The 21,526-nt window shown below is 59.2% G+C and overlaps 1 protein-coding gene across 7 annotated transcripts in view; it reads left to right on the top strand.

Moving 5' to 3' along the window:
• Window positions 1–21,526, top strand: part of ROBO3 (roundabout guidance receptor 3) — a 228,239-nt gene that overhangs the window by 168,974 nt on the left and 37,739 nt on the right. For 4 of the 7 annotated variants that reach the window (XM_043534096.1, XM_043534095.1, XM_043534099.1 and 1 more), the window contains 6 exons: window positions 7,728–7,885; window positions 9,321–9,441; window positions 11,344–11,482; window positions 12,208–12,335; window positions 12,952–12,963; window positions 20,063–20,187. In XM_043534096.1, coding sequence (XP_043390031.1) covers window positions 7,728–7,885; window positions 9,321–9,441; window positions 11,344–11,482; window positions 12,208–12,335; window positions 12,952–12,963; window positions 20,063–20,187 — 683 coding nt within the window. The remainder of the gene's footprint in view (window positions 1–7,727; window positions 7,886–9,320; window positions 9,442–11,343; window positions 11,483–12,207; window positions 12,336–12,951; window positions 12,964–20,062; window positions 20,188–21,526) is intronic. The other 3 variants (XM_043534098.1, XM_037882411.2, XM_043534094.1) reach the window with 1 other exon arrangement.

The raw sequence follows: 21,526 nt of genomic DNA, 5'->3' as shown, positions 1-21,526 counted from the left end.
GGTAGCTGCAGAGCTGGGAGTACAGCCGTGAAGGCTTCCTGACCCCCCACTGCACTCCCGCAGCTCTTGTCCGTAGGAGGTTACAGAGCAGCGTGCCCCGCGGGGTGAGAGGGTCTTGCAGAACTCCCATATCTGAGGGGTCCGTGTAGCTGGCACGAGATGTGCGGTGTCTAGACAGGTCCCCTCCTTGGGAGCAGGAGACACAGGCAGGGGGTGAGCACAGCACAGGGCCACAAAGGCGATTAATGGATCCGAGGGCCGAGGCCCCAGAAGACACTGAGGACGCTGGTATTCTCTGGCCTCCAGAGAGGCTGCGGAGAGGCGGCCTGATTGGTGTGTCTGCAGGAGAGGAGGGTGTTGGGTAATGAAGTGTGAAGCTGTTTGAGGTCAGTGGAGCTGGGAGGGGATGGGGCCGGCTCCAGGTAGCATTAAGGTGGGTCAGATGGCTGCCTGGCCTTTCACATGTTCAAGGGTTCTCAGACAGAAGGTGACTCCCTGGCAGGACCGGGGGTGGCTGGGTGGTAGGGGGCGCTGGGACCTGTGCCCGGGAGGGCACCTGTCTTGGCACAAGAACTATAAAAGCCTGTAGGGTGGTGATGGCAGGGCTGGCATGGGACAGCTGCCACCTGTTGGCCGGGCGTAGCTGTGATGTGGTGGCGAGGAGTCACCCAGGTGGGCTGCTTCTCCTTCCTCGGCGCTAGCCAGGGCTCATGACTCTCCGTGACTGATCTGAGCCCAGTCAGGGGAAGCCATCACCGAAACAGCCTGCGGGGGAGTCGGGGGGGGGTAGGGAGACAGACTCAATTTAACACTTCATTAAGGATACAGCAGCCGTTGATCTAGATTATCAGGGTTACTGCCAGCTAATTGCATCTTTCTGTATTTATTCATTATAGTGGGAGAAAGGAGAGCAGGGCTCAGCCCTTCTGCTATATTTAGAAAAGCTCCAGCAGAGATCTTTACTGAGCAGAACCTTCATGGGCGCTGGGCGAACCACTGCCTCTTTCTCTGAGCAAAGGGGTCTCTCCTCCGGGGCAGGGACTCCACCCTTGCTCCCCTGGCTACCGTGGCCCGTGAGGTTAGACCCCGTGCAGCTGGGGATGTGCTGGTTGCGGTTAGGGTTCGTGGAGAACGCTCAGTTGTCCGAAGAGCAGACAGACCCTTTGTTTTGTGCTCTCCTGGGTGTGAGATTCTTGGAAGGCAGCCAGCCTGGGAACGCGCCTGGATTAGGTACATAAATACATAATAAGCAATATACCCGTGTTTTATTGCTCATTACTGGCAGGATTATTTGAGTGTATTACCCTTGGATACAAATATTTATGGTGTATTACTCCCACCAAGATAAATGGCTTATTGACAAGCTATTCACATCTGGCAAGTGCTGAGACTCCATTCAGCCACCGGGAGCTTCTAGGAACCTGGCAACTCTGAGTTCCCTTGGCACCCCGGGGCTCAAGGGGGCATCCAGCAGAGGGGATGTGGAGAGGAGTGCTGCATGGCTTGGGCAGTCACCCTGGCCCTGGCCGAAACTGACCTCGCCTCTGTGCTTGGCTGGGTTTGCCCTGACAGAGCCGGGATTGGACACACCTGGCCTTTGCCTTATCAGCACCACGCCCATCTGACCGGCACAGAGAATCCCGTAGAAAACCAAAGAGCCTGGCGCTTGGGGGCACCCACATCTGGACGTAGCTCATGAGCATTTGGGGTCCACAGCTGCTGCGGGACCCTGGGAATGCTGCTGTCAGACATGCCCAGGCCTCCCCGTTTACAGGCAGTCGCACAGGGAAGGAAGGGACCTGCTTGCTCCTCGAGTCCAGGTCCTGCTATCACAGGCAGCCCCGACATCCAATCCTGGTCATGAACTGACCCAGCTCCAGCTGGAGACCAGCCACCTTTCTCCCCCACACTGCTCCTTTTGGGAAGCGGTTCCAGAATCCCCCTCCTCTGACGGTGAGAAACCGGCTTCTAATTTCAAGCCTAGATTTATTGCTGGCCAGTTTATCCCCATTAGTTCTGGTGCCCTTTCACGTCCGTTAGCTCTTCTCCCTCTCCGGTGTGCCCCTGCCTGCCCCAGAGCAATCCGATCCCCTCGCAGCCTGCATTTGCTAAACTAGCCCAGACCCGCTCTTTCAGTCTCCTCGTGCAAGATCGGCTCCCCGTTCCCGGAGCACCCAAGGAGCCTTCCCTGCACTGCTCCCTTTGGATTCCAGCTGCGACTGCACGGCCCCTTTGCACACCCACGTAGTTACCAGGGCTTTTTCTGGGCCTTTTATAAGTTGGCTCCCACTGCCTGAAATGTCAGTGTTGGATGACAGCCTGGGCCTGTCCTGCTTGGGTCAGAGGCCCTGATACCAGTGGGAGGCCTTGTGCTTTATAAACCGCGGCCCTCATCATGTCGAGGAGAGTCTCAGCCCCCCAGTCAGTATTCCTCTGTCCAGGATGCCAGTTTGCATTCTCCCAGGTGGGGGGAGCTCAGGGCACTGCCCCGTTCTGCCCTGCTTTGCTGGGAAAGCCCCCATTGCTCCCCAGCCCTGGAGGGCACTCTGAAAGGGGGCGACCGTGCCACACCTCTGTTTGGACAGCAAATGGCCCTGGCAGCAGAGCCTGTTGTGGGCTCCTCTCCCGCCCCGTGCAGCCAGCGGGCATCCAGCTCTCCTGTGAATCCCCCCACCCTCCGTCCTCATGTGCCCCAACGTAGCATCCCGCGCCACAGAGCTATGATGCTACATCCCCGGGGGGCATTGGCCACAGAGTCACAGGCCAAGGAGAGCTGCTGGTGCCTGAGAGTCACGTGCCCTCGTGCGGAGCCCCTGGTTGGCCCAGGGCATAGGAGACCCCTGCGTGTGCGCATTCATCTGCAGTCTGGTCTGTGTGCTAACTCCTGGGCTGCTGGGGTGCTGGACACCCTCGCAGAGTCTACCCCCAGCCGGTGCAGGCCCAGCACATCCATGCAGGTCAGGGTCTCCCCATCCCGCAGATGACCTGTACCCAGGGGACAGTGTCAGGGCGTGGAGGAGTAGCCAAGGCCACCTTCACTTCATTCAGAAAACACAGCCATGGTGCCTGACAGCCCTGGCCTTGCGGGGGGCTTGGGGGAGCCCTAGGAACCCTTCACCCCTAGGCCAATGAACCTGGTTGGTGTGCTGGCCACAGGGACCTCTTCTCTGCTCCACCGAGCTCTGGTTCTCCCTGTACAGAGCAGCTGGTCTGTGGGCTCCGGGTCCCATCCTAGCCATGGTGCAGGGCCCAGAGTGTCAGCTCCGGGAACATGGGGCCAGCCTGAGTCTGGGGGTGTCACCACGGGAGACACAGCCTCTTGGCCACAGTGGAAGCTCAGGATGTGCCAGGGCCTGTCCCCAGCAGCCACCAGTACAAAGAAAGCAGAAGTGCCTTCAGACCCCCGCCGTCCATTGGCTGCAGCAAGCTCTCGGGGCATCGGCCTTCCCAGACTAGCCCCCTCGCTGGTCGAGCTTTGTACGAAAATCCCCATGGTGCCCCCAGCTGAGTCTCCGGGGGCCAATGACTGGATGCGCTGGGGTGATGCTTTGTCCCCCAGCTCCCAGGGGCATCCCCTCTGGCTGTGGCCACCCTGTGGTGTCCTCCTGCTGCTCCGAGTGCTAATCGGCTCCTGGACGAGCCCCCCGGGTGAGTGGCCGGCTGGCGAACGCGGCTAATGAATTGCTGTTCTTGCTGCAGTGCAGCGCAGGTGCGTTTGACAAGCAAAGGAGCAGTAAACGGCCCCACAGCCAGTTGTGCAGTAAGGGCCTGACACTTCTCCGTAATGGTTATAAAACGCTGGCCAGCGCTGGGGACTGGAGAGCTGCCCGGGGCAGAAGAATGAGTACTGCTGCAGCATGGTAATTGGTGGATTTTCTGTAACTTGAAGTCTCTAAATCATGGTCTGAGGACGTCAGCCAGAGGCGAGGGGTCTATTCCAGCCATGGGTGGGCGAGGCTCTGTGGCCTGCGATGTGCAGGGGGTCGGCAATAATTCAGAGATGCTGGGGGGTGGGCAGGAGGCAGGGCAGCAGCAGGAGGGCTGGGGCACTGCAGGACCCTCCTGCCTCCGCAATGGCAAGTTCTGGGTGTTGAGCCGGAGCAGAGACCTGGGGGAGCTCTGAGCCCCCGGAGCTCTGGCTGGAGCCTCTGGCCAGGGGCACAGCGGGGACGAGCTGGGGTTTCTCATGGCTTTGGAGTGAGTGAGAGTCCTGGAGAATAGCCACGGCACTGCACTCCTTCCCTGGGCCTGGCCCACCGGTGCGGGTGTCGGAAATCCCCACTCCCAAGCCCGTGGACGCAGAGAGCTGCAGCCAGGAAAGGGGACAGCTGCTCCATCCCCTGCATCCTCCGTCCCCTTCACTGTGAGGCCCACCCCCCCCGACCCCGTGCCCCTCAACACACAGAACTGCCAACCTGGCTGCCACAGCTCCACCCAGACTCGCTCCCCTCCTCTCCGACCCACTCCCCCTGCCCTCTCGCCAATCTCAGCCTGTCCCTGTGACTCTCCGCAGACTGGGGGGATGGAGTCATAGTGCCAGGACCCCCTGCCCCTCGCACCTTCCTCTCTGCCGCCCACGAGTGACCCTTTGCGGGGCCTAGAGGTGTGTCCAGGTGCCCTGTTCTGCCGGGCCTACCGGACGGGACGCTGTCAGGCCCCCGGTGTATGAGTCCGACGGCAGCCTGCTTATTCGAGGCTACTGTTCCAAGCCAAGAAGGAGGGTGCCCGGAGGCTGGGGCGGGCGAGCTGCTGACGGACAGGGCCGGGCACACAGTCACAGTGGCACGGGGGCGTGCAGGGGCTGTGCTGCCATGTTGGGCATGCAGCTACCATGCCAACAGGAGGGCGGGCACCGGGGACATGGAGCTGCCGGGTCCTGCCGCTCTTGGTGCGGAGGCCAAGCAGGAGAGGAAAACAGGCTGATCTGGGGCAAACACCCCGAAGCGCCGTGTGCCCCTCGAGTCAGCACGCGGGTCAAGGGCTGGGCGGAGTGGGAAGGGACGCAGCGCAGTGTTGTGGAGCTTCCTGAGGGCAGTGAGCAGTGCAGCGAGCTGGGTGGTCCCGAGCTCACAGCCTGGCTGGGAGCGCTCCGGACCCCCAGGGCCTTGGCGGGCTCAGCAGCTCTTGGGCTGGCACTGCAGCGTTGGGTAGGGCTGGCAACTTTCTAATTGCACAAAACCAAACACCCTTGCCCCGCCCCTGCCCCGCCCCTTCCCTGAGGCCACGCCCCCACTCACTCCATTCCCCCCTCCCTCTGTTGCTCATGCTCCCCCACCCTCACTCACTTTCACTGGGTTGGGGCAAGGGGTGGGGGTGCAGGCTCTGGGGTGGGGCCAGAAATGAGTTGTTCAGGGTGCAGGAGGGGGCTCCGGGCTGGGGCTAGGGTTGGGATGCGGGAGGGGGTGCGGGCTCCAGCTGGGATTGTGGGCTCTGGTGTGGGGCCAGGGATGAGGGGTTTGAAGTGCAGGAGGGGGCTCCGGGCTGGGGCAGGAGATTGGGGTGCTGGAAGGGGTGTGGGTTCCAATTGGGGGTGTGGGCTCTGAGATGGGGCCAGGGATGAGGGATTTGGGGTGCAGGAGGGGGTTCTGACCTGGGGCAGGGGGTTCGGGCTCAAGCAGGGCAGCGCTTACCTCAGGCGGCTCCTGATTGGTGGAGCAGTGGGGCTAAGGCAGGCTCCCTGCCTGCCCTGGCTCTGCACAGCTCTTGAAAGCAGCCGGCATGTCTGTCCCCTAGGCGGATGTATGGCCAGGCGGTTCTGCATGTTGCCTGCTCATGCAGGCATCGCCCCTGCAGCTCCCATTGGCCATGGTTCCAGGCCAATGGGAGCCGCGGAGCTGGCTCTTGGGGTGGGGGCAGCGAGCAAAGCTTCTCTGCTCGCACCTGTGCCTAGGAATGGCAGGGGCATGTCACTTGCAGGAGGAGCGTGGAGGCAGGGCAGGTAGGGAGCCTGCCTTAGCCCTGCTGTGCCGCCGACCTGACGTTTAACGGCCCGGTCAGCAGTGCTGACCAGAGCCACCAGGGTCCCTTTTCGACCAGGCATTCCAGTTGAAAACCGGGCAGCTGGCAACCCTAGTGTTAGGCCTGGGGCTAACTCCCACTCCACTCCTTCCCCGGAGGACTGCAGCAGGGGTCAGGCCTGCCCTGCACTCACCGGGCGGCAGAAAGTGGAGCAACCTGGCCCCAACCCGCTCCACTCCACAGGCTCATGCTGGGGGGCGGTTTCCCCCCTGCCCCCCAAGCCTGCTCCTTCCCCCACACGGAGGCCTCAGGATGCCCACCCCCCCGCAGGAGGGCTGCATAGGGCACCAAAATGGCTAGGGACGGCCCTGGGTAGATATGCTGGAGAGTAGGGATAGGGTCCAGAGTGACCTAGACAAATTGGAGGATTGGGCCAAAAGAAATCTGATGAGGTTCAACAAGGACAAGTGCAGAGTCCTGCACTTAGAAAGGAAGAATCCCATACACCGCTACAGGCTGGGGACCGACTGGCTAAGCAGCAGTTCTGCAGAAAAGGACCTGGGGATTTCAGTGGACAAGAAGCTGGATGAGAGTCAGCAGTGTGCCCTGGTTGCCAATAAGGCCAACGGCATATTGGGCTGTATTAGTAGGAGCATTGCCAGCAGATCGAGGGAAGTGATTATTCCCCTCTATTCGGCACTGGTGAGGCCACGTCTCGACTATTGTGTCCCGTTTTGGTCCCCCGACTACAGAATGGGATGTGGACAAATTGGAGAGAGTCCAGCAGAGGGCAAAGAAAATGATTAGGGGGCTGGGGCACATGACTTACGAGGAAAGGCTGAGGGAACTGGGGTTATTTAGTGTGCAGAAGAGAAGAGTGAGGGGGGATTTGATAGCAGCCTTCAACCACCTGAAGGGGGGTTCCAAAGAGGCTGGAGCTCGGCTGTTCTCAGTGGTGGCAGATGACCGAACAAGGAGCAATGGTCTCAAGTTGCAGTGGGGGAGGTTTAGGTTGGATGTTAGGAAACGCTATTTCACTAGGAGGGTGGTGAAGCACTGGAATGCGTTACCTAGGGAGGTGGTGGAATCTCCTTCCCTAGAAGTTTTTAAGGTCAGGCTTGAGATGATTTAGTTGGGGATTGGCTGGGATGATTTAGTTGGGGATTGGTCCTGCTTTGAGCAGGGGGTTGGACTAGATGACCTCCTGAGGTCCTTCCAACCCTGATAGTCTATGATTCTAACAGCCCCCATCCCAGACTGCACCTGAGGCTTTGGGCAGGCAGAGCATCCCTAGCTTGCCCTGGGCACTTGTGTGTGTGGGTGCTTCCCTCCAGACCCAGGGGGGATCAGCCCTCACATGCAACAGGACATTTTCTGCCCCTCCTGACTCCTGTGGAAGGCTCTAGGCTGGAAACCCCCTCTTGTGGCATTCGCTCCGCCTTGTCTGAGGAGACTGCAGCGGCTCGCCTCAGGTCACACACCCCGATTTGGGCATGCTGGCAAAGCGAGCCAGGCGGCACATCCTACCGGGATTGGGCTTGGGGTTGGACACACCGGCCACGGGGACATGGCTCCCCGCAGGGCTGTCCCCACACTGGGCTCTCTGCTCCCGCGGGCACTGGCTGGTGACAGGGCAGCAAGGCGGGTGCAGAGGAGGGTGGAGGAGGCCATGGTTGTTTCTGGAGGGCGCCTGCAGCTGTCTGCCCCTTCTCTGCCTGCGTGGCCCCTTGGCCAGTCCCTTGGCTCACGCATCCGTGGTTCCCTTGCAGTCCTGCGTGATGACTTCCGGCAGGCCCCCAGCGACGTGGTGGTGGCGGCCGGCGAGCCGGCTGTGATGGAGTGCATCCCGCCCCGTGGGCACCCTGAGCCCACCATCTCCTGGAAGAAGAACAGCATCCGCATCAGCGATAAAGATGAGCGCATCACGGTGAGGCCTTGCCCATCCCACAGGGCTGGGGGGAGTGGGGTCGGGGGAGCAGCGGGGTCGGGGGTATGGTGGGCATCTGTCCCGAGGTGCAGAGGGTGTAGGGCATGGTGGGGGAATATGTCCTGCAAGGTGCTGGGGTAGTGTGCAGTGAGAGGGCTATGGGACCATCTCTCCTGTGGGGTGGGGGAACTAATGGAAGTGTCTGTCCCACGGGGGCAGGGCTGGCATGCAGGTGTCACGGAGTCCCCGGGCGATGCTCTGGAACTGCTCCCCATGAAGCCAGGCAGGACTCTGGGGAAGTCTCCTCTCTGTGAGCAGCCTGTCTTCAGGACACACAGCTCACATAACTTCCATCTTCCTGGGTCTGACCTCGGAGCATTCAGCATCTTCTGCCCCTCCGTGCGCTTCCCCCAGCGAGTCCGCCCAGGCGGGGTCTTGGGGAAGCCAGAGGGTCCTGAACCCCAACTTTGCAGTCAGACGTGACTCTCAGCCAGACAGTAAAACAGAGGTTTATTAGACGACAGGAACATGGTCTAAAACAGAGCTTGCAGGTGCAGAGAACAGGACCCCTCAGCTGGGTCCATTTTGCGGGGCAGTGAGCCAGACAACCATGTCTGCACATCACTCCATGTCCCAGCCAGCCCCAAACTGAAACTCCCTCCAGCCCCTCCTCCTCTGGGCTTTCCCCTTTCCCGGGCTAGGAGGTCACCGGATTCCTTTATTCTCCAACCCTTTAGCTCTCACCTTGCAGGGAGGAAGGGCCCAAGCTATCAGTGGCCAGGAAACAGGGTGTTGGCCATTCTCTGTGTCCAGACCTCTGCACACACCTGCCCTCTAGGGCTCTGCAATGATCATACACCCTTACCCCACCACCTAGATACTTAAGAACTGCATAGGGGAAACTGAGGCACCCCCACACTATTCAGAGGAAACATTAAGAACAGTCCCACTTCGTCACAGCAGGTAGGGGGGCATCTGCGGAGAGGGGAAACTGAGTAATGGGGGTATCTGTCCCATGGGGGCAGGGTGGAATGCAGGGAGAGGGCCGTGGGAGCATCTGTCCTGCAGGGTGGCATGGGGAGTCACTCTCGCTTGTCCTTGCAGTGCAGGTCCAGTTCAAAGAGCTGGGATCCTTCATGCCACACCCCCGATGGCAGAGTTTCTCTTCTGTAATGGATAAAATCTTGTGACTTTTCCTCTTCTCCAATACAGTTATTGTAATACTCCTGGGGGAATTCTGCACATGCGCAGAATTTATGTCCCCTCCAGATTTCTTTGCTTCCCCACAGAAAAATGACTTTCTGATGGGGAAGCAAAGGGAAGTCACAAGAGCAGTCCTGTGACCCTCCCCAGCGGTATGTTTCAGGTGCCCAAGCGTGTGACTCCCCTTACCGCGGCAGGGCCCTCTATTCTGAGCTCTTCCCCTTTGGTGCAGATCCGTGGGGGGAAGCTGATGATGTCCAACACCAGGAAGAGTGACGCTGGCATGTACGTCTGTGTGGCTACCAACATGGTGGGGGAGCGGGACAGCGAGCCGGCTGAGCTGGTGGTGTTTGGTACGTAGTACCTGGGGCTGGTGTGGGGCAGGGCACACAGGGTGGCTGGCTATGTGTCACAGAGCTCGGCTCTATGGCTGCTCCCCCGCACAGCACCCAGCCTTGCTGATGAGCTAGGCGCTTCGAGAAGTGCCCCATAGCCAAGGCACCAGAGCTGAGTAGCCAGGCATCAGGCTGGGAATACCCAGACTACATCTCAGCAGCCTTTCCCCCGAGGTGCAAGCCGGTCTGGCTGGGTCTGGCCCAGTGTGTGTCCCTGAATGGCTGCTTCCCTGCCACTGCGCTGCGAGCTGGGACTGACAGCTGCGCTCCGCCCCAGAAGTGGCTGCATGGCAGCAGCGCTGTCTGGATGTGGTTAGGGCCACCCGGGGTGCCAGACATTATTAATCAAAGAGCCTAAACTCACAAACAGGATCTATATGGGAACATTTGCAAGCTCCCCCCAGGAATCTCCAACCCAGAGCAGTACCACTGAGTCACTACCTTCTCCATCGTCAGTCACGCCAAGGAGCCTTCTGTGATTCCACTGCTGGAGGGGACTGAATGCCCATTAACGACCATCCCCTTCTCCAGGCACTGACTGCCTCCTGCAGATCCCAGCCAGAACCCACCGGCCCGTTCTCGCCAGGGCCTCTTGCCCTCTGCAAATAGCAGCCCTGGCCCCAGCAGCCTGGTGCAGCTCAGAGTTCTGGACTATTCGAGATCCCATCCCTGCCTGGCCCTTCCCTGGCCCTCTAGCTCAGCCCTGCCATTCTCTGCTGGTTGCCTAGTCCCAGACAGGCTCCTGGTCCCAGATCCTCAAAGGTACTTAGGTGCCTAACTCCCATTGATTTCAGGGGAGCCCAGGAGAGCAGCCCTGCCTGGGAACCCTGTGCCTCGGGAGGCAGAGATGCCGTACTGGGAGCTGGGAAATGGTTTATTGCTCTGGCCGAAGGGGTCATAAACAAGGCAGGTGTTTTTCTGAGCAGCCCTGGCCGGAGCCCGAGGGGGAAACCAGTTCCTGCCTACGTTATTGCCAGTCTTGGGTGCTGAGATGTTTTTCCCTCTGCCTTCCATTGCTCCATCCCATCCGCTGGCTGGGAGGTGGTGAGACCTCTCTGAGCCAGGCTGGCCTGGACACAGGACTGCTCCCTCAGTCAGTGCACAGCCCTGCACGTTGGGCCGTGGTGAACTGGACAGGCAGCTGCATAAATAACCCTGCGGCCCAGCCAGTTCCCACAGGGCAAGTGTGCTGCCCTTACAAGTCACCAAGGACAGGCGGGGCTACCGAGGCCAAACTCCGTGGGCAGGGCTGGGCCACGCTGGCTGGGTAGGTACTGGGAGGCAGAGCCTGTTGGAGGAGGCGCTTGTCTTCTCACTGCTAGACCCATTGTTTCAGAGCAGCAGCCGTGTTATTCTGTATCCGCAAAAAGAACAGGAGGACTTGTGGCACCTTAGAGACTAACCAATTTATTTGAGCATAAGCTTTCGTGAGCTACAGCTCACTTCATCGGATGCATCAAGAAAAGCTCACAAAAGCTTGTGCTCAAATAAATTGGTTAGTCTCTAAGGTGCCACAAGTCCTCCTTTTCTTTAGACCCATTGTGTGGCTAGAGCCCTCTGAGCTCCAGGCCCATCAGCCTTCCAGCAGCCACCGGGGAGCCAGAGCCCCCAGGGAGCAGGGGGTGAGGCTGCGTGAGGCCCCATGGAACAGGGGGTGAGGCTGCGTGTGCCCGTCTGACTAGGGCAAGGAGGCTCCGATCCCATGGGGCCGGCTTCTCCGACATTTTCCACGTGCATCCTCTGAGTCTGGCATGGCTGCATGTGCAGGGGTCGGAGGCTCTGTGGGGTCTCTGCGCTTGGTGTGGGCTGTACGGCTCCTGTGCTCAGTCCTGACGCTGCCTTTCTGGCCTGTCTTGGCAGAGCGCCCCACGTTCATCCGCAGGCCCATCAACCAGGTGGTGCTCGCTGAGGACAGCGTGGATTTCCACTGTGAGGTGCAGGGGGACCCAGTGCCGACGTCCCGCTGGCGCAAGGAGGAAGGGGAGCTGCCGCGGGGCAGGTAAGAGAGGAGAGGCCAGGCCTTTCCTGGGATGGGGTGCAGCAGGAATACTGGTTCCAGGCCGGGCTGGGCTGCCTGTGCATTCCCGGCCTGCTCCACGCTCACAGCTGACAGGAGACCTAGAGGTGAGACACTAAAATGATGTCGCTAAATCAGTTCTGCTCTGTGTGTGGACACCCCAGGGCTGCTCTGCATGAGACATGCACCAGCTGAACCCAAGGGTGACTTTAACCCGGGTGGACGCGTGAGTTCCGGTCTAAACAGCTTATTCTAGTTTAGTGAACTCTGTTCCTACCCAGAATCAGAGCGTCCGCACAGGGTCTGGCAGCTTTCTCACCAGACAAGCCCGGACTGCCTGGCTCATGAGGGGTTCGCTTGCCCCGTTAGATCCATTCAGTCTGACTCCTGGAGTGAATGTGGTCCCAGGACATGACTCATTGTAGAAATCCCCACCTACCCAGAGAGGATTGCCAGCCCCTAACACCCTCCCGCTTACCTAGATGGGTCTGGAAGACAACGAGGGCGGGTGCGCGCACTAACCAGGCCCGAGGCTGGGCCCTGACCCAGGAAATGCCAGGCATCATTTCTCCCCCAGTGGGGAGCAGGATGGGCTGGATGGGAGTGGTCTCCGGGTGCAACACTGGCACCAATGTGGCACTGGCATCCTGGGCACCGGGGCTGGTGCCAGGCTGGGCTCTCACAGCCTTTGTTTCGGTCAATCCCAGGGCAGACATCCAGAGCGACAGCACCTTGCGGATCAGCCGGGTCAGCGCTGAGGACGAGGGCACCTACACTTGTGTGGCAGAGAACAGCGTGGGCAAGTCGGAAGCCTCTGGCTCGCTCAGCGTCCACGGTAAGGGGTCGCTCAGGGGGCCAGGCAGCGATGGGGGCTGCTGCTGGTGGTGGAACACATGGAGTCGAGGAGGAGATGAGCAGCCCCGTTCTCTCAGCACCTAGTGATGGGGAGATCCCAGCCCAGGGCCTGAGTGCTCCTCAGAGGCGGCTGACACTAGTCGGGCACTGACTGCTGCCGGGGTGTTAGATGTGAATCTTTTCCAGTGCTCGGGGCTGGCGGGATGGAGGGAGATGGGCCAGGCTCCCTCGCTGAGCCAGGCCAGTCTCTGTCGATCCCCTCTGGTTACAATTCAGCACCAGCGACTGGGCCCAGCTAGCCACAGCCTCGGTACCGACTGGCTGGGCCGAGGTTAGTGCGCGGAAGTCCCTGGGAAGGCGAATCAGCCTGGCCACAATAGGCAGACGCTGCCATGACCCCTCCTTGCATGATCCGTCTGTTCCATGCTGCTGGCACCCAGCAGGCTCCATCGCTCAGAGGCCGAGTGGGCCCGGCACTCAGCAGCGCCGATTCACTCTGCTTCTCGGCCCCCCATGCGTACTGTCACTGTCACGCCCCCCCGGCTTCGCTGGATCCTGCTCATCTCACGCCTGTTTCTCTGTGTTCTCTGTTCCAGTGAGCCCATTCCGTGAGTATCCATTTCATCTCATAACACTGGGGCATGCGGGGATGGCCGCGGGGCCAGCGTGGCGGGCGGGGAGGGGCTGTGCATGCGACATTCCTGTGGGCTCAGGAGGCCATAGTGGGAGACGATCTATGCAAGAGGCTCTTTGCCCGCTCCCCACACCCTGTGGTGCTCCGGCCATCTGCCGGCTGGCTCTGCCTGCGTCAGACCATTGGAGAGCACTCTAAAACCTGCCGGCGGGGGCTCTCAGCAACGGGCCTGGCTGGCCTACAAGGGCTTTTCCAACTCTCCTTTCTGGGAGAAGAAGGAATTCAGAGCAGCCTGCAGTTGTGAATCCAACTGGCCTTCAGCTGGCTGCAGAGCATTTGGCTAGTGAATCTGATCAGGTCTCTCCCACCATGGGCACCTCCCTCTCTCCCTCCCTCCCTCTCTCTCTCAGCTGAAAAGCCACTGGGTTCCAGCATGGAGCTTGGGAGTTAATTAACACTAGCCCACTCTGTGGCCCTGTGATTGCCCTCTAGCCACAGAACTGCTGTGCAGTGTGTGAACCCGCAGTGTCCTTCTCCCGTCTCCAGCGTGTGGACCAGCCACTTGGCAGCCCCGTGGAATAGCCAATATCTGCAGTGCATTAAGTCAGAGACACAGACCCCCCAGGCTCCCATGACAGCAGTAACTAGGCCTGGCCCTGCGGCTGATGCAGCCAGAGGGCGCTGGGAGCCGCAGGCTCTGGGCAGGGTGTGGTTGGCTTTAGCTCATCAGGTGTGTATTGTATCAGCAGTAAAATGCCCTGGACAAACCCCCTGGCTTTCCTTGTAGAGGTAAAAATGAGGGCACGAAGGGGAGCAAGTGATGGGGCCAATGCAGAACCCGGCTCCCTTTGCTCTGCCCGCTGGGCAGCCCCCAGTCCAGTCAGTTTCCTGCCTCTGATCTGCCCCTCCGATCCCCCCCCGCCCCTTAGCAGCAGCGCTCGTTCAGCGCTCGTTCATGCTTCCTGGGGCGCCCACGTCACTGGCCCTCGTTTCCTCCTGGCCTTTGAAGTGGGGCAGGAGCAGAACGTGGGGGTGGATTTCCTGAGTCAGCCTCCATCGTCCCTGCTCCATGTGGGCGCCTGGCCCCTTTGAAGCCCGGGGGGGGGGAGTGCTGCCCCTTTGAAGCCGGGGGGGGGGGTGTGCTTTGTGAAGAGGCTTCTGCACTGCCGCTGCCCCCTCCCTTCCAGCCACAGCCATTGAGATGTGATTGTGGAGCAGGTGGTTGCACAGACACAGGCTGTTGCTGGGAGAGGTCACAGGTCGCTGGATTTGAATCCAAGCGCTGGGCAGAGCCAGCTGAGCTCCCTTTACAATGAGCCTCCCACAAGAGCGTGCAAGGTGCATCCCACCTCCAGCCACTGCTCTGGTGGGGGGGGGGGCAGCCTGCCCTCCAGGCAAAGGGGAGGGGGCAGCATCGGCTTCCTCAGGGCGTGGTTAAATCTCCAGCTGCAGATCTACTTCCCAAGCCAGGCCTGCGGGTTCCTGGCACGGGCCAGCTCCCTGCACTGTGTGGGGATGGCTCTGGGGACTCAGCTCTGGGGACTTACTGCCCTAACCAGACTTTGTGATGGGGGCCAGATCCTCAGCTGGTGCAAGTGAGCAGAACCATTGGTGCAGAGCACTGGCCCCTGCTCTGGATTTTCCCCGGTCTCGGCCGCACACCCTTTCTCTGTGCAGCGTCCGTCCCACATGCAGATCAATAACAATTAAGCAGCTGCAGGTTTTTCTTTTCCTGCCATGGAAATTCAGCCGGGGAGAGCTAGCAGCTTTGGGGAGGGGGGGCCATTAGCATGGGGGCACCTAGCAATCCATAACTTCATTAAAGCGGTGCCTGCAGGGATCAGCCTGACAATGGCACACCTGAAGCTCTATGTGATAGTGCCCCGTGCCCCATAAATACTTTACAGCTCTGCTTTGTCTCCCTGCTCCTGGAGGGAGCAGGGAAGGGGTGGGCAGAGGGGAGATAAGGCGGGCAATTAGCATTTGTAAAACCTGATGTCATTTGTCTTCCACTGAGAGGAAAGAAAAGGCTTTGAACAGCCAGAGGTGGATGGGGGAGGGTTAGTTATTTATGGGAAGGTGGCTGATTTAGGAGACTTGCTCCTTTTCTTCTCTGTCCCTCCTCCCCCTTCCTCCTTCCATCTCCAGATCCTGCTCTGAGTGCCCAGAGGTTATCGGGAGGCACATCAATGCACCTTCCCCTGAGTGTTATGGCTTTATTCAGGAGAGCCGCACTGCCACATCCTGGGGCCTTGCCTGGCTCCCTCTTATCTGTCCCCTTGTAAATACCTGGCTGGGGGCGTCTGGTTTAGAATTGTCCCCCTGCGATCCCTCTAGGAAGCAGGTGTGCCAGCCAGAGAAGAGTATCAGTCCCGTGTGCTACTGCAGGCCACACGCACCACACTGAGTCAAACCCCTTCCCCTGGCCTGCTTCACGGGATGTAGGTGGGCACTCAGGGCTCCAAGCTAGTCTGGTCAGGGAGATCCCCTCGGGGTTGCACACAGGCCGGCTCCTGCGTCCCAAACCAGGAAGGTTGCTGCAGAGACCACTGCAAGCCAGGAAAAACCCAAGCGCTGCCACTCGCGGCTGTGATTTCACTTCCACCGCCCACCGGTCTCTCCCCCGCCCGCACAGCGCACCCCACTCGGCTGCTGAGGCGCTGGGTCCTGGCTGCCGGGAAGGCCAAGCCGGTGCTGCACAGCGCGCCGTTGGGGTGGACAGTTGTGTTAAGGGGGCTGTGGTGGATGGTTGCTAGGAAAGGGAACAGCTCGGTATCCCACTGGAGCTAGCTAGTGACTATCTATTGCTTCTCCCGGGTGCCAGCAGCTGGGCAATATTTTATTCGGGGAGCGGGCTCGGCTGTAGAGTAGCTACTTTCTCAAACAGATCCTTTGGGGCTGGTAGTTTCCATGCTCCGTCTCAGCCAACGTTCCCTCTCATTTCTCCCATCCATGTGCAGAATGAATTTTGTTACGTGCACCAATATGGAGGTGACGTGTGGTGGGATTCGGAGTGTGGGAGGAGGCTCAGGGCTGGGGCAGAGGGTTGGTGGGCAGGGCGGGGTGAGGGCTCTGGCTGGGAGTGCGGGCTCTGGGGATGGGATGGGGATGAGGGAGTTGGGGTGTGGGAGGGGGGCTGGGGCAGAGGGGTGGGGCCGGGGATGAGGGGTTTGGGGTGCAGGCTGCCCCAGGGCTGACTCCTCCCAGCCCTCTCTCGCCGCAGCAGCCCGGGGCCGGGGGAGAGGCACCTCTCCCTGCCGGCTCGGCCCTTGGTAGCCTGCTGCATTGCCACACGGCTTAGAGGGAACTTATGCCTCAGCCCAAGTGGGGAGAAGGGTGTCTCTGTCTGTCTGCGTGTGCACTAGAAATGTCAGAGGGCCAGATTCTGACCCTCTACTCATCAGTAGAGGTTCTATGGTGATGAGGCTGCTATGAAAACCTCCACTGAGTAGCACCTTACCCCATGACGGGCCCTGCTGATCCCACGTCCGGGAGGTCGCTTTGGGGGAAGGTGCCACTCAGCTGAGTGAGAGTGTCAGAATCTGGCTGATTTTAGAGTCCAAATACTGGGCTGATCTTGGCCAAGGCTCTGGCAGTTCAAATGGGGCAGCTTTGCCCGTGGGTTGGGGTATTCTCTCCCACCCCACCCTCCCCCCAGTAGTTTTAACCTCGAGCTAGTCAGATTATTGACCAGGATGCTCAGCGAGGTGTTCAAGGATTTAAATCCAGAATGTCCCACTAGCCGGGCTGGGGGCTTCCAGCACAGACGTAAGTTTTAACAGATCTTTTAAACAAGGTGTTTTAATTCTCCTCTGGGCATCCTGCTTTGGAGAAGACACCGCACGCTAAGCCCTGGTCTACACTGTGCCGCAGCACACACGACTGGAGTGTGAATTGCAGAGCTAACTTCCCTGTGTGCATATGGACACTGCTGGCGTGAATGAAAAGGTACCTAGTTCATATGAACATAGCCCTCTTTGAAGAGGACTGTGTTAACACAAACCAGATATCTTTTTCCTTTCGTGCCAGCAGTGTCTACAAGAGGCAGTTAGTTCAGTGCGCTCTGCAATTTGCATGCCCGTAGTCCACACTGTGGCGCCGTGTAGATGTAGCCAAGACATTGCAGACACCAGATGGTTCGTGGCATAGGATTCAGGGGGTGCTTTCTTTCACACACTTATTTGGGGAGCCCCTGCACAGTGCAGCCGCTTTGGATCACATTCAAGCTATGGAAGAGTTGGGTACGTCTGACCGTGGATGGTCACGGCTGCTAATCAAGGAGTGTTTGCAACAACGATACTCCTTCGAGTTCCCTGTAAGTGACCCCCACAAAATCAAACAGGAGGAAACTGTGGCCTTTTTTGCCTCTTGTGACTCCCAGCTCAAGCCCCCCTTATCTAGGCTGATGATTTCCCGGAGCGCTGCCATCTGGGAGCTTTCACAGACCTGGGAAGTACCAGGAGGATTTCACAACAGGAAAAAAGAATTGTTCCCACTGTTAGTGACGTTCTTTCTATGCTGAACGTGGCTCGCAGCCTGGAGAGCGGGCTCACAGAGCCAAAGCTGGGATTAGTGCAGGGTGCCCTGGGCTGGGCTGTTCCCCTTTAGGGGACTGGTCTAGTCTCAGGCCTGTTCTTGCTGCTTCCTGATGGAGGATGTGGGGTTCTGGGTTTTAAGGATTATTCTCCTCGTTTTTTCCCCTACAAATATGAGGAAAGTCAAGTCTGCCCTGGCTGGAGAGGTCTGGCTGGAGAATGTTTACCGGGAGCTCATGCATCTGAATGGAAGGGGAGAGGATGTGGTACCATTAGCAAAGGCTTCTTTTATCCAGACTATTAATTAGACATTGGAGTTAAATGTGTTACCGTAAAACCCTTAAATCCAAAGGGTTTTACAGTCTGGCTAGGAAACCAGCCCCTCTGTTCCACTTCCACTCGCTTGATTAACGTGCTGCTGCCTTTCATAGCGTCCACCTTTTGTGCAGCTCTGCCTGTGAGGTTTCTTATGGGTGAAAGCAGGGCTGCAGGGAGGTGTGGCAGGGCTGCCCATGCACAAGGGCCAAGCAAGGTGCCACACTTGGCAAGGCTGCCCATTCAGCCTGTTCTCCAGGCCCAGCCAGGCAGTGCTAGTGTCAGAAAAAAGCAGGAAGAAAATGCGGCCCCCTCCGGCCTTCACCGTGGGTGACAGAGAAGCTCCCGGTCCCACTGGGCAGCCTCTGCCAATGCACCCTGCAGCTCTGGGCCTCTCTCCAGGGACCCGGCAGCATTCCTGCTCTGTCAGAGAAACAGAAGGCAGGTGCTGCGATATCTTTGTGGCTGTTCACCTCTGTAAACAGCCCATCGGACACCCTGGCACCTGGGGAGAAGGCCCGGGGCTCAGGCTGCCATGTTACCACAGAGCCATAGAAATGTCGGGCTGGACGGACCCTCGAGAGGTCATCAAGTCCAACCCCCTGTGCGAGGCAGGACCAAGTAACCCGAGAGCATCCCTGATGGGAGTTTGCCAACCTGGTCCAGTGATGGGGATTCCACAGCCTCCCTTGGAAGCCTCTTCCAGAGCTTAGCTACCCTGAGAGTTAGTTCGAAAGTTTTTCCTAATATCTAACCTAAATCTGCCTTGCTGCAGACTAAGCCCATTGCTCCTTGTCGTGCCTTCAGTGGACATGAAGAACAATTGATCCCCATCCTCTTTATAACAGCCTTAACCGATCTGAAGATTGTTGTCCGTCTTCTTTTCTCAAGACTAAACACACCCAGTTTTTTTAACCTTTCCTCCTTGGTCAGGTTTTTTAAACCTTTGATCATTTTTGTTGCTCTCCTCCGGACTCTCTCCAGTTTGTCCACATCTTTCCAAAGCGTGGCACCCAGAACTGGACACAGTGCTCCAGCTGAGGCCTCCCCAATGCCAAGTAGAACAGGACAATTACCTCTTGTGTCTTACATGCAACGCTTCCGCTAATACACCCCAGAATATTGCCTTTTTCACAACTGCAACTCGTTGTCTCACATTCAGTTTGTGATCCACTATAACCCCCAGATCCTCTCCAGCAGCACTACACCTAGCCAGTTATTCCCCATTCTGTAGCTGTGCCTTCGATTTTTCCTTCCTAGGTGACGTACTTTGCTCTGTTCTTTATTGAATTTATTCTTGTTGAAATGAGACCAATTCTCCAATTTGGGCAGGTCGTTTTGAATCCTGTCCCCCCAAGTGCTGGCATCCCCACCCAGTGTAGTGTTATCTGCAGATCTTACAAGCACGTTCTCCTCTCCGTTAGCCAAGTCATGAGTGAGAACATTGACTAATACCAGCCCCAGGACTGACCCCTGTGGGACCCCATTAGATACCCTCCCAGTCTGGCAGCGGACCATGGATAACTACTCTTTGAGGGCGGTTTCTCAGTCTGGTGTGCCTCCACCTTACAGTAAATTCATCTAGAGCACTGCCCTAGTTTGCTGATGAGCATGTCATGCGGGACTGTGTCAAAAGCTTTACTAAAATCACGCTCTGTCCCATCTCTGGCTCCCCAGCAGCCCCTAGGCCAGTGACCCTGCCACAGAAGGGAATGAGGTTGGTTTGGCATGGTTTCCTGTGCCTCCCTAGTGCTTGCTGCCCCAGTGTTAGCTTAGGCCGTAAAACAGGCCACATGTGCAGCTTGGCGGAGCCCCAGTCTCCAGGAAGGGCACTGGCTCTGGTGTGGCTATCCCTGCGTAGATGCTGTGTCCTGGTGTGGTACCAAATTAGGCTGCGCCCTGCAAGCCCAGCTTTGCCCCAGTGCAGCATGTCAGCATTAGGGGTTTTCTCTGGGGTCCCTGTAGCTGCCGACAGGGCCAGCGCTCCAGTTCCTGGTCAGCTGCCTGGAGGCTCAGAGAAACGCACAGACCTCTGGGCTGTGGAAATACGTTCTGCTAGCCAACACAGCATCCCCTCCCCACCTCCTGGGGGAGCATTTCTGCAAGAAAGCCCCAGGCGCCCTGAGCCCCAGTGCCTGGAGACCCCATGCTGTTGGACAAAACCCCTTCTAAAGTTTTGCAACCCGTGTCTATTTGTTTCTCCCTCTTTTCACCCGCTCTCAGTTCCACCCCAGTTAGTGACGCGCCCTCGGGACCAGATTGTAGCTCAGGGCCGCACCGTGACCTTTCACTGTGAGACCAAAGGAAACCCGCCACCGGCTGTGTTCTGGCAGAAGGAGGGCAGCCAGGTAGGTTCTGCATGGCCCCCTCCCCTGAGTGTGTACCAAGGCCTACCCATGCCCCTGTCCCACGCCCCTGCCTTGCGAAGCCAGATTGCGAGGCTCTGGCTGCCTTGCCCAGGACTCCGAGCCCATCTGGAGGTTGTGACTTGCCCTCCAGCCTCAGAGGGTGTATTCACATCTGGGGTCCCTGGCCCATGTGATCACAGTCCCCAGCAATGCTCCCAGGGCACAAACCTGGTCCCACCCCACCCGGACCCAGGAGGGACCCAGTCCCTGGGGACAAACAAAGCAGCGTTGTGTTCGCAGTGTGAGACAGCGTCTAGGGCGGCCTCTCGGGACGAGCAACTGCCTGACTCTGCTCTTGTGAGCTGGGAGGCCAGGGCCTGTGTGGGGACGTCTAGGCTGCAGCGGGAAGGCGTGAGCCCCAGGGAGGGCAGACTCATGTTAGCTCAGCGCCAGCTAGCGTGCTAAGAATAGCCCGCCCGATGCCTCTCCTGAGCCGCTGCGGGTACAGCAACATCCACGCTGCTGGAGCTGAGCGAGTGTGAGCGCGTCTGCCCAGGCTGGGAATCCCACCGCCCTTGGCGAGCGAGCGTCGGCGTGGCAGGGAGCAGGGGACCCTGCGCTGTGACGGGGTCAGCAGGGGGCCGGGGAAGGAACATTCTCCACTGGGCACTTCAAGTGCGAGGCCTGGCTGAGTCAGCCAGGCAGTGACTCCCCTCCCTTACCTCCCCCGAGGCTGCTCTCTGCCCGCCAGCCTGCTGCCTGTCCCCTGTGGGCTGCCCTGGGATCCAGCCCTTGGGCTGTGTCAAGCCCAGTTCATTCTGGCTTTGATTTGGGGAGATCACCCAGGCACGGTCCTGCTGCCCAGTTCCAACCAGCTCATCCTTGCAGCTGAGATGCCTCCATGCCCAGCCCCGCTCCTAGGCCCTGGAGACGAGAGGTCCTGGCTTTGGGTGGCTCCCATGGGGCCATGCTGGGGCCCACTCGGTCCATCCCTGGGGCTTTGCTCAGCTGTTTAAGTGGCCCTGGCAATGGGGTTCGCCCCGCAGCGAATCATCCCCAGCTGCCCTGGTGCCTGGAGCCGTGCCAGGGCTATACTGGGGGTGGTCGAGGCTCCTGCAGGCGGGTGAGGCACTGGCGAGACCCTAGTGCAGGAGTCAAGAGGCCAACAGTATTGCCCCGAGAGGGTGAGGCATGAGGAAGGCAGCCCCTGGGGTGGCGGCGGGGAGGCAGCATTGTGCCTATGGAGGGGTGATGGGCGGGGAGGGGAGGTTAGTGAGTGCAGGGGGGCGGGGTACAGCAGGGCCAAGGGGGCCCAGCTCAATAGTGCGTCTAGCTCTCC

This window comes from Chelonia mydas, chromosome 22 (assembly GCF_015237465.2).
Source record: "Chelonia mydas isolate rCheMyd1 chromosome 22, rCheMyd1.pri.v2, whole genome shotgun sequence".
NCBI lineage: Eukaryota > Metazoa > Chordata > Testudines > Cheloniidae > Chelonia > Chelonia mydas.
The sequence above is the reverse complement of the archived record's forward strand: the minus strand, read 5'-3'. Positions and strand labels throughout refer to the sequence as shown.